The sequence below is a fragment of the Megalobrama amblycephala genome, linkage group LG16, assembly GCF_018812025.1.
Source record: "Megalobrama amblycephala isolate DHTTF-2021 linkage group LG16, ASM1881202v1, whole genome shotgun sequence".
In the NCBI taxonomy this organism is placed as follows: domain Eukaryota; kingdom Metazoa; phylum Chordata; class Actinopteri; order Cypriniformes; family Xenocyprididae; genus Megalobrama; species Megalobrama amblycephala.
The window spans coordinates 11619037-11630729 of NC_063059.1; the positions used below are offsets into that span (position 1 = coordinate 11619037).

At 37.9% G+C, this 11693-nt stretch overlaps 1 protein-coding gene across 5 annotated transcripts in view; it reads right to left on the reverse strand.

Annotated features, from left to right (window-relative positions):
• tfdp2 (transcription factor Dp-2) overlaps positions 1-11693 on the reverse strand; it is a 73709-nt gene that overhangs the window by 35447 nt on the left and 26569 nt on the right. The window contains exon 1 of one of the 5 annotated variants that reach the window (XM_048160417.1): positions 9749-9887. The exons of 3 other annotated variants lie outside the window; for them this stretch is intronic. Coding sequence is in view for 1 of the 2 variants with exons in the window: in XM_048160415.1 (XP_048016372.1) it covers positions 9443-9479 (37 nt within the window). In the remaining variant the exon portion in view is untranslated. Of the gene's footprint in view, positions 1-9442; positions 9547-9748; positions 9888-11693 lie in introns of those variants that run through there. One more of the 5 variants, XM_048160415.1, reaches the window with a different exon arrangement.

Below are 11693 nucleotides of genomic sequence, written 5' to 3' on the forward strand. Positions count from 1 at the left end.
CAAATACAGGTGCTCTTGCAGACCGTCCACAAATTGTTGAGAAAGCAGATGCACGAAGCGAAATATGGCATTGTTTTGCTTACATTTCCGACAGACAGGGCAAGCCCACGGATACCACAAAGCCAAAAGATGTTACAAAATAACACAAGTGAAGGGAGTCAAAAGCATCTTGCCGTCAAACATGTACAAAGAATTTAAAGAGCGGCAGGTTAGTGAATGTGATACCAGCATTATGTTTATGCTCTCAAACATTAAATGAGAGTTATTTATTTATTTTACTCGTGCAAGCAGACCTCCGCAAAGAGGTGTATTATTGAGTCTAAGTTTAATAAGTGATATCTGGTTGCAAAAATAAAATTAATTTAAAAATACATAAATATGTGAAGGGTATATACAGTTATTTTAAACCAATTTATGCTTTAATAACATTGCTTTATTTACAGTAATAGAATTTTTACAATACTCTTACTGTCAAAAACACTTAAATGTATAAAAAAAAAGCATAACAGCAAATAATTTACAATTTTATTGAGCATGAAAATAATAATCATTAAAAACTATAATGAATCTAACTCTAACTTCATGGCAATGAAGCTCAAATCCAGATTATCAGCTGCACACTGGTGAAGAAAGAAGTTCTGTCATATGTGTTATTTATTTACTTTTACTGCCGTTTTAAGTTTTTGCCATAGTATCGTTTAAGTATCGGTATCGTGATATTTAAGTTGGGTATCGTATCGAAGTCAAAATTTTGGTATCGTGACAACACTAACACAATGATGATTGATAGATGTGCAAATAAATGTTCCTCAAAAGCCTGATGATCATATTTGATGCTCACATTTTAACATATGTATGGATAATCAAGCAAACTTAAGCTGATTCAGTCTAGTAAGTGTTTAATACTAAAATATAATATTACTACTAATATAAAAGTTATTCTTACATTTACTTTATAAAAATCTGCAAAGATTTCACAGCATAAAGACTCCCACAACCTGAAGAGGGACATTTTTACAATTATACTAAAAGGCCTTTGATTTGATCAATCAGACGACAGAAGGCGTGTAGTAGATTACGTGCAACAGGTTTTTCAGCAAAGTTTTGTTCATGTTGACAATTTAGAGGCTTCATAGGACTTATGTAATGAACTACTCTTCTCTGTGTGAACTTGAGAACAAAAGGACTTCACATATCAACTAAAAAGCACTGCAATATCAGCTGGTTATAAGTCATTGAATGTCTATAAGAGGTGAAGCTTAGTTTTGAGAAAATCTCTAGCATAATTTATTTGCAGATATCACTTAATTTTATCCAATGCAACAGCATCAAGACATGTTTAAGTGTAACTGAAGTGTCCAAATACTTCTTAAGGCCACTGTGTAACGGTGCTTTTCAGTGATTTTCTGCCAAGAATGTCCCCTTTAAACCCCAGGGAGGGACTGTTGGGTGGGATAAGGGAAGGTTAAATTATGTTGATCAAGGGCAAGACAAAAAAAAAAAAAAAAAAAGATTCTTAAATGCTTTCTTCGAATTCTGTGGTGTCTTTTGAATAGAGATGCAAATCATGTAAAGGTTGTGGCATATCAGATGCAAAACCATGCAAATGGGCCTTGCAATCACGCACAAACACGCAATAGAGTGAACACACCCTGTACTGTGTGAACGAGACGACATGCCAACACTCCCACTCTATGCATGCCTGCTTCCCCCTCACACACCAAAACACTCGTCTTGAACTTGGTCAAATCTTCCAAACGTCTGCATCACAGCCGCCTGTGACACTCACAGTGTGTCTTTGTCTATCTACAGCTGCAGTTGAGATGTAGTACCACGTTTACAATGTTCTATTGACATTATGCAGAAACCACCAATACAAAGCAGTTTTCTTACTTTTCATAAATTACAACAGCAGATGTGGTCATGACTCATTGAATGAAATGAAATGCAGTCATGATTGGCTCTCTGAGAACATGCTACTGAAAGTGACCAAATTTGTGTCTCATTCAGCTCCCCAAGTTGTGAATCAGTACATCATGTACATGAATTCAGGCAAAGATAAGGACAGTAAGGACCCTTGCTCATAACATTAGGGCACTGATGACTCTTTCTTGTAACATGGCAACGTTCTCATTGTACATCTCTAAAGACATTTATGAACAACAGCAGAACTAATAGCTTTCGGACAGTATTCGTTTATGTTATTTAAAAGCGTTTGAGATACACAACTCGTCAGCGGGTAAGTAGTTGTAAAATATGGCGAATAAGCTAAATTTGCTGGCTTCAGCTAGCTTGTAGTCTCTCTCTCTCTCTCTCTCTCTCTATATATATATATATATATATATATATATATATATATATATATATATATATATATATATATATATATATATATATATATATATATATATATATATATATAAAACACTCCAGTTAGTATGCCAGGAGGATACACTAAATAACAGCACAAAACAAAAAAATAAAACAGGAGACAAATGTCATCAATAAACCCAAGTGTATTTACAATTCATTCCGTGTACACAAAAAAAAAACAGGAACAGTTCAACTGTTTAAAGTCCTCTGGGGCAAGTAATCCATGAAACAAAAACAATATACTCCACAAGAGACGGTGAAAAATCAGCACACCAAAAAACAGTCAGGAAACGAAGTAGGGGAAAAAAGAGTTATATATATATATGAATGAAAAAGACGCGCTGTCAAATGCCGGCGTGCCGGTTCCTTATATAGGGAAAAAACATTGTAAACATCCCGCTGAGATGACGTAACATCACGTGACGACGGAGCACGAGGAGAATCTCGCGGGAATATAAATCAGAGTCAAACACAGACAACACATAAGGGAGAAAACAGTACACAGAGGAAAGATATTAACATATAATAGTCAATGCCTTATTGGCAATTGAAACTATAATTAGGCTTTCCCTTATGTGGCAACGCTATATATATATATATATATATATATATATATATATATATATATATATATATACACATAGAGAGAGAGAGAGAGAGAGAGAAACTACAAGCTAGCTGAAGCCAGCAAATTTAGCTTATTCGCCGTATTTTACAACTACTTACCCGCTGACGAGTTGTGTTTATTCAGAGGAAGTGTGCAGAAAGAAGTGGAAGAGCCCCTCTCATGACGCAAATTTCGTCTGTTGTGAAGTGAATTTCATGCGTGAATGAAGCGAGTAAACTCAAAATGTTCAAGTGTCCAACTATTTATTCGCGCAAGTCGTGTTTGGTGTGAACGCCCCATTAGTCGACCAAAATTTTTATTAGCTGGTTAGTCACCAAAAAAACCAAACAAACAAAAAAAAACTTGTGTCCGTGAGGGACAGATCGTTAACGGCGGGTCCTTGTGGTTATTACAGTATGTTGGTCAGGAAATCCAAACGTTTGCCTATCATTCATCAACCTCAAATATGCCTTATCATTTGAAACATGTAGTAGCAACTTTACATGGCTGCTCACTCTAACGTTAATCTAGGTAAATGTGTGCTGTTATTAGGTGTGAAGAGAGCGCGCTTACTGCATGACATACCGGCGGCGGCTCGATCACTTACATTTTTTTTATCTAATAACACCGGAAACAACTTAAAATACTCTGTCATTTTTGGTCATACAGATCATTTGAAACTGTAAAGGGTCTACTTTTATATGTGTAAACTCACAATAACAACAAAACTTTGTGCTTTTGTAAAATAAATAAAACAGGATTTCTGCCGTCTTGGTCTCCATGAACTGGAGCACGTCACAAAAATGAACCAAAACTCATCGTATACTTGCCTCACAGACATGAGAAATATATCTACAGAAAGCTTTAATCGTCTAGTTTTAAACAAACTAATTAAAATCGAAAAAGAATACTCTCTGATTATGTAATCCTTTTCAGCAACACGGACTCAGAAAACACTAGTTTATTAATAAATAATTAAAATGTCTCCTTGCTATTTTTTCCCTTGACACATTCATTAGTCAACTAATCGCTTAAATGAATGACTTATAATCGACTAGAAAAATCTTTATTTGGGGGCAGCCCTAAATAAAATATGTTGTTACATAACCCTGCAACATTTAAGCTGTAAATATTTATAAATGTTAGCTAGATTATGTTCATTATCTGTCTAGCAATGTACCTTTAAGCTGAAACAATTCAATAACGGTTTGTTTTTCAAAACATCTATTGCGTGCCATTACGTGTAGTGAATTGGCTCACGTCATTATGTTTAATGCTTCACAACTTCCGTTAAGGGAAAATAGTGAGCATCGATGCTCCCTGGTTTTCACAGTGCATTGTGGGACTCTTTAGGGAGTAAACTTTCAGGCCCCATCCCAAATGGAACGCTAAGTTCTCATGATCTTTGCCGCTTTAACTGTCAGGTAGCAGTCTGTTGCAGGGCTTGCGAGCTCAGCAAAAGAGCGCATCGAGGTTGCACAACAGCCGCAAAAAGGGGGTGCTCACGAGCAGACAAATCATGCTATTTATTTGGGCTGGGTATTGAAACAAATGTAACATTTCGATTTGATTTCGATTCACAAGCTTGAGATTCGATTCAGTGTCGATTAATTGGGGCCTCGTAAGTACAGTACTTGTCATATCCTCATGGGGGGAAAGTAATGTCTCAACTAATGCTGTAAACTATACAAGAAACCCCAGTTGGTACATTACTATAATATTAAAGGTGAAAATTAACTGATTTGTATAAGCTTCTTACTTAAGAGCACATTTTTGTATCTGATGAGTGTTTGGACATTGATTTTCTGAGGTAACTGTAACATTACATGTGACATGATACAGATTTCGGTTAGCTGTACTGTATCTTTCATCATACATTCTGATGTTCGCTCATCTTTATTTTGTGCTGTATCTAGTAGTAAAATTTCATTAAAGACACAAGATTCAATGCTGTCAATATCTAGGGCATGTTGTAGTTCAGATTAAAATGTAAAAAAAAATTTAAGTTTGAAAATAAATAGCCTATTAAGTCTTTAAGTATTCTGTGCTGCGATGAACATCATTGTGAATACATAAATCTGAATGGCTGTTTAAGGCGAGACACCCCAGGTGAATAGGGTAATAAAAAAAATTAACTAATAGATATCGCCATACTACCCCAGGTGATTGATTACATTAAAAATTGCAAACATTTTTTGTACTACAAGTTTTCTAAAATGTAATGTTTAAATATGCAAATGAGGTGTTATCTAATTAAATATGCGCTAATTTGCATACATTTCTAGAACAAAAATCTGAATATTGGATGACGTCAGGTTCACAGTTCTCATTTAATTTTTTGGACATATTAAAATTTAAAGGTCCCGTTCTTCGTGATCCCATGTTTCAAACTTTAGTTAGTGTGTAATGTTGTTGTTAGAGTATAAATAAAATCTGTAAAATTTTAAAGCTCAAAGTTCAATGCCAAGCGAGATATTTTATTTAACAGAAGTCGCCTACATCGAACGGCCAGTTTGGACTACATCCCTCTACTTCCTTATTTAATGACGTCACTAAAACAGTTTTTGACTAACCTCCGCCCACAGGAATACACAAAAAAGGGGGCGTGGTCTTGTTGCGCTCCCACGGAGAAGAGCAAGAGTTGCGTTTGTAGAGTGTGTTTGTCGCCATGTCGTCGAAACGCTGTTATTTTCATCCCGCAGTCCAATCACCTTTGTTTGGCCTTCCCAGGGACGCTGTACTTAGAGATCAATGGTTACAATTTATGTTTAACTCGGTTCCCGAAAATTATAATTGTGGTATCCTTACTGCAATAGTTAATGTTGGACTGCAGTGCACATAATGGCCACAAGAGGGGACTATGTTTATGTATATGGCTGTTTTCCGTATGAGGTACTCTTCTGAGTGAGTGCTAACGTTGTACATTTTCTGTCGCTGCTTGTGGAGATTAAAGAGTTCAGTCTCTCGGGAATTATTGTCTTTTGTGTTCATTCGGCACGACACCACAATAATCCACATGTAAAACTATGTGCAGCACACGTTATGGTAAGAGGCGTGACCTTTCCGGCTGCATGTCTGCTGTTGCATCAGCGCCATCTGCTGTCAGAGAATGAATGTGCATTTTCATTCAGCACGTCTCCTTCACTTGTTCTGCCACACGCTTCTCATGCAACAATATCATGGCATGTTCGTTATTGTGATATCGTATTACTGTATACTGGCACATGTCTACAGATGTGCGATCTGACATAATTAGTTACTGTTGCTTTGTCCGACAAGCCATGGCACTGTCACGCCACAACAGTGAAAAATACATCACAGAACAAAGAGGAAACTGACAACACGTCGACAGACAAGACAAAGCAGGTTACTTATGATATTAAACAAAGTCCCAGCTTTCAAACTGTGTAGTTATTAAAGAATATTCAAACAATAAAAACCGTTTTGTGGCTCTTTAATATGTCGTGACCATGGTCGTGACAGATTGCTGTAACGCCTCAGCTCAAGAGGCTCGTTAACCGATCATCTCTTCCTACTAGTCCATTTATAGCGTCAAATAAACATGAATGAACATGAGAATGAATGTTGTTTCAAACGCTAGAGATTCAATATACACAATTTTTCAAGTTTAACTCCACCGAGGTTAATCTTCTAACTACTGGCTGCTTTGTCGGACAAAATGGTGGATGCGGCATTCTGATTGGTTAGATTGCTTGTCAATCAAACTCCCGCAGGGTCAATTGAGTATATCCCTCACACACACCCAGAGAGTGCACACATTACGTGATGTTGTCTTGTAGATTAGACTAGTGCACATTTAGAGTGCATGCTTTCACTGAGCTGTTTTCTCCAGATATCAGCAGGATAACAGATGTGATACTGATTTTCTACAAATTTAATAAACAAGAACGTAATATTTTGCTCCATTTCACCAACGAAAATAGTTTGAAACAAAGCCACAGCACTGTAACTGCATCTCTGAGCAACACACAGCAGTGTTTCCTGAATGTATCAGCTTTTTGAACGAATCAGTTGAATGAATGATTCAATGACTCACTTATTAAGATTAAAGGGGGGGGGGGGGGGGGTCTAATGCTATTTCATGCATTCTGATTTATTTACACTGTTAAAGAGTTGGATTCTCATGCTAAATATGGCCAAAGTTTCAAAACACGAGTTGGACGTATGACTTTATTTCTGTGCCAAATACACTACTTCTGGTTTCAGAGAGGTTTTTATCAAGTATGGCCCTTCATCACGTAATAAAGGGCGTAATACCTTGTATGGGCACTTCTCCTTGATAAGAGTGCACACACACACACACACACACACACACACACACACACACACACACACATCACCCAGAGCAAGAGCAAGAGCATGCCCATCAACGCGCTTCGTTCGGGTTATGGAAGCCAAGAGATTTTTCAACAATGTCACCAAAGGAGTGTGTTTTTGGTTGTGAGGGAAAGATTACCTTTTTCAGCTTCCCAAAGAACCCAGTGTTAAGGGAACACTGGATGCAGTTTGTTTTTCCGGGGCAGCAATGGAGTTATGCATGTATATTTGTTTGTTCCTGGAATTTCGTTGATGAATGCTTTGTAAACACGTCCCAGTTCAACGCTGGATTTGCAGATCGCGGGCAGCGAGTAAAACTGAATCAAATGTCTGTTTTGTTGGCAATCAGTGCGCAAGTGCATAAAATGTCAACAACATGTTTTTGTTCCCTTTTTATTTATAATGATGTCGCAACTTGCAGACGATCTCTACGCAAAAGCTACACGTGCTCGTGACTCTTTAGCTCTGCCTACGGCATGCCTCCAGAAGCTCTGCTTTTTCAGAAAGACTTGGTACATCGTATATATCTTTTATAAATATGATAAGATTTTTGGAGATATGAAGGATGCAATACTACTCTATAGGTACTCAAGTTTAACATGAGTTTGGCAGAAACTGTGTGCATTACCTACATTTAAGATTAATGTTTAGTTCCTGAATTAATCAGCTGTTTGAAAGAATCGGTTGAATCTCAATGAATCACTTATTAACACTGACTTGCTGCCACCTAGTGGCAGTTTTAATTTCACATTTAACGTATCTTTTCATGCTTTAAATAATTTCAAATATCAATATTCAACATTTTATGTTTAAAATATCAAAACTATTTATGCATTTGTAACTGCAGGTTATTCATTTATGTCCCCTCTGAGCTGCATTAAACAGTCTGTGAAAATGCATCTAAATGCCACTTCAGACACAGCTTCTGTGTTTCCTCTCCCTTGCAAAGATTAATTGTATTGATACTACAGCCCTATTGTGTCTTATTATTATTATTAGAATTTAATTAAATAGGTTTAAAAAAAAAAAAAAATAATAAAAAGGTAAAAATGTCCATAAAAAGGTAAAAAGCAATTGAAACATTGGAAAAAAAATATTTCTGTCATTGTTGTGAACTGACCTCCACACAGAGTATGAAGAATATCAAAAACTTTAGGAGTCAGCGGTCCATGACAGTCCTAAACCTGCCAAGGTACCAGTACAATAACTTACTCAGCAAAATATTGTCCAATTATCGTTTTAGAAAAAAATGCCAGAAAATACTGAGATATATCTTTTTGTCAATATCGCACAACCCTATGTGGAAGTAAGTCATGGAGCTTTTAAATGACATGAGGGTGAGTACATGTTTATGAGATTTTTGGATAACCTTCCAGTAAAATTTCAAAAACAGTTTCAGTATTTCATGTTGAAAGGCAAGAAAGTGTCAAAGTAGTTTGAATGAATCTTTACAATGTGCTCCAGATGGTTAGCGTACAGCAGCAGGACTGGCTGTGGTCTGAAGGGGTTTTGTGCAAGGCCTCAGCGCAGGAATGCGTCAGTGCCACATGCTCTTTACAGCAACAATGAGCAAAGCCACATTAGAATACAGCTGAGCAGCAGCCCAGCACACACACACACACACACACACACACACACACACACACACACAGATACTGAGCCGACTGTGTGTGTTATATTATAAAGCACATGCACAAAGTGCTCAGCATTAAACACATGCACAAATGTATGATACAATCTGAATACACAGACATATGCAAGTGCATAACGGAAGACATCAAAGAGAAAACACTTCTAAACTCTACACATGGGCCAAGACAACAGGAGGAAAACACACAGTTACTTCCTGGGGCTGCCCAAACAAACTACATAACTCCAGCACACGCTCAACACGACTCAAAACCACATCAGTGCCTGAGCAACATCAGAGAGCTTCTCACCAAACACAACCAGCCAGTTCTGCTGCACTAAAAACACTCACTTAAATGCATATTTGCTCTTTGGCAACCAGATTAGAAAGAGAAAAACTTCTTTCTTTAAAAAGAATAACAATTACAAAGAGTTCTAATAAAATTATACAAAGTTTGCATAATAACCTTCACTTCAAATTCCTCAGTCATTTACCTGTTTGTTTATGAAGAGGCACGACAAGCACTTCCATACTTCACCTTTAACTATTCGTTTCCTAATAAAAGCTCAAGTTCTAGTCCCACACACAGACTGGGACGCCCGCTTCACCCCTCCTCCCACTGAACACAGATCTGTGGAGGAACTTCCACAGTGACCCAGAGAGAGAGAGAGAGAGAGTGTGTATGTTCCTCTCAGCGTGCCGTCTCGCCACACGTGCAGCCTTCCCAGCTGCTCCGACACAATCCCTGAATGCACAAAGAGCCAGATGAAAGAAAAAAAAGTAGGGGCTGCAGGATTTACCTGAAGAGGAGTGGAGAGCATGTTTCGAAGGCAGGCTGGGACCTGGTGTTCCTCTCTCCCTCTTTCAGTGTCCCTTTTGTTACCATTCAGTGGAAACTTGAGAGGCTCGCCAGGCATTGCCGAGCGAGCGCAGAGGGAGTTCACCCACCCACACTCGGACTTTCACCCATGCCGAGTGGGAAACGCGCTCACAGCGGCCGCGTTCAATGAGAGCGTGTGTGCGCCTGCTGCAGAACTTCCTCCCTCCGTACGCACACAGACGGTGGCTTTCTCACAGCTCCTGCAGGCCACTCAAGGAGCAGGCGGTGATGGGCGCTCGCTTGCTCTGGCCTGAACTGATCTGAGAGCAGTGGGAAGAACTCAATAGATGTGTGGCTGAACGATGGAGAGGCCTGAACACATGTTCTGAGAGACTGGCCCGAGCTGGTAGGTAGTTCAGGGCTCGCATGACTGCAGCTCTGGGGGAAAGCACATCTGGATGTGCGCAGGAGATTTATATGGCACCCGAGCGGCATTGGATGAGTGCCAATGGTAATTAAAAAGTATTCAGTCACATGCTGACTTGAGAAGACTAGAGCAACATTAAAACAAATTGTTGTCTTCACTCGCTCCAACAAAAACAGTAGTGCTAACATCAGTTTTATTAATGGGCTGCTTAAGGAAATATTGTTGTTCATTCATGCCATAGAAAGGGCTAATGTAGGTACATAACTGTCAGTGTTTTCTTGTTCGTTTTAATATCTCAGATGCCGTCAATGGAGCTTAGCATGCATTTAATCCTGAATGTTCCTTTGCATCCAAAGTTGAGATTCAGTATCAGCACTGACTTGGCAATTCGATTCCCATTCACAAGATCTTGATTCGAATTGAATCTGATTAAAAGGTGCATTCAGTAGTTAGGTGTTATGATTTCAGTACTTAAAATTCACAAACTCGACGATTGTGAATGCAGGCTAAAGAACTAACGTAATGCGCCTTTTATTTTTATTCATTTGGGAATACTGATGTTATGTTTTTTTTCAAAAAGCCAGTTTTCCAATATTTTTTAGCCATAATAGGTCCTCCTTCATGATAAATGACAAATTTTATGCAAATGAAGACTGACTTTTAAGAGCGACAACCATTAGGAGTAAAGATTGTGTCCGTGAAGCACAAACGTTTTGAATGTAGGCAAGACTGGACAGAATATTTTGAGCAATTTCACTATTCTGTATGCTTTGTATAAAAAACATGGATAATAAATTGATGTTTAAAAAAGAAACTGTCTGCAGTTTGATTCATACATTGATAATTCCTGATGCTTATATGATGCAATGAGCAGTTTAGCACTGACAGGGTTCTTATTAAAACAGTTTCCTCTGTATAACGTTCATTATTGGGGACAAGGAAACTGATTATTGGCCCATGAATGATTTGAAGTGCGGAGACAAGCAACATGCAGCGACTGAGTCGCGACAGTGTGAACAAGGCTTTACCAAATACATTATACTAATTCACAAACTAAAGAGCTGATTGAGATGCACCCTAGGGTTGGAGACACTGCCTTTAGGCCTATGAGACTGATAACTGCATTAGTTGAAAAGATGAATCTCAGGATTTTAAGAATTGAAGAGTTGAAGTTTTTTTTTTGTTTTTTTTTTAATTGTTAGTACTAAGGGAAAATTCAAAGTTTAATGAAGATGCTTTATTATGGGTACTGGAATAATCAAACATTACATATTTTAGGTAGTCACTGTTGCTGTCACATGACATAATGTAACCTACGACACCACAAAGGTTTCAAGTCTCAACCAGTCACTTATCTTAGACTCATCTGTCTAAGAATGCGTGCAATTAGACAAGTAATTAATTTTTTAATGTTGATTGTTGTGTGCCCAAACCCCTCCTTTTCACTTTGAACACAACCATTTCAAGACAAAAGGTAGTACATAAAAGTTTACTGCCT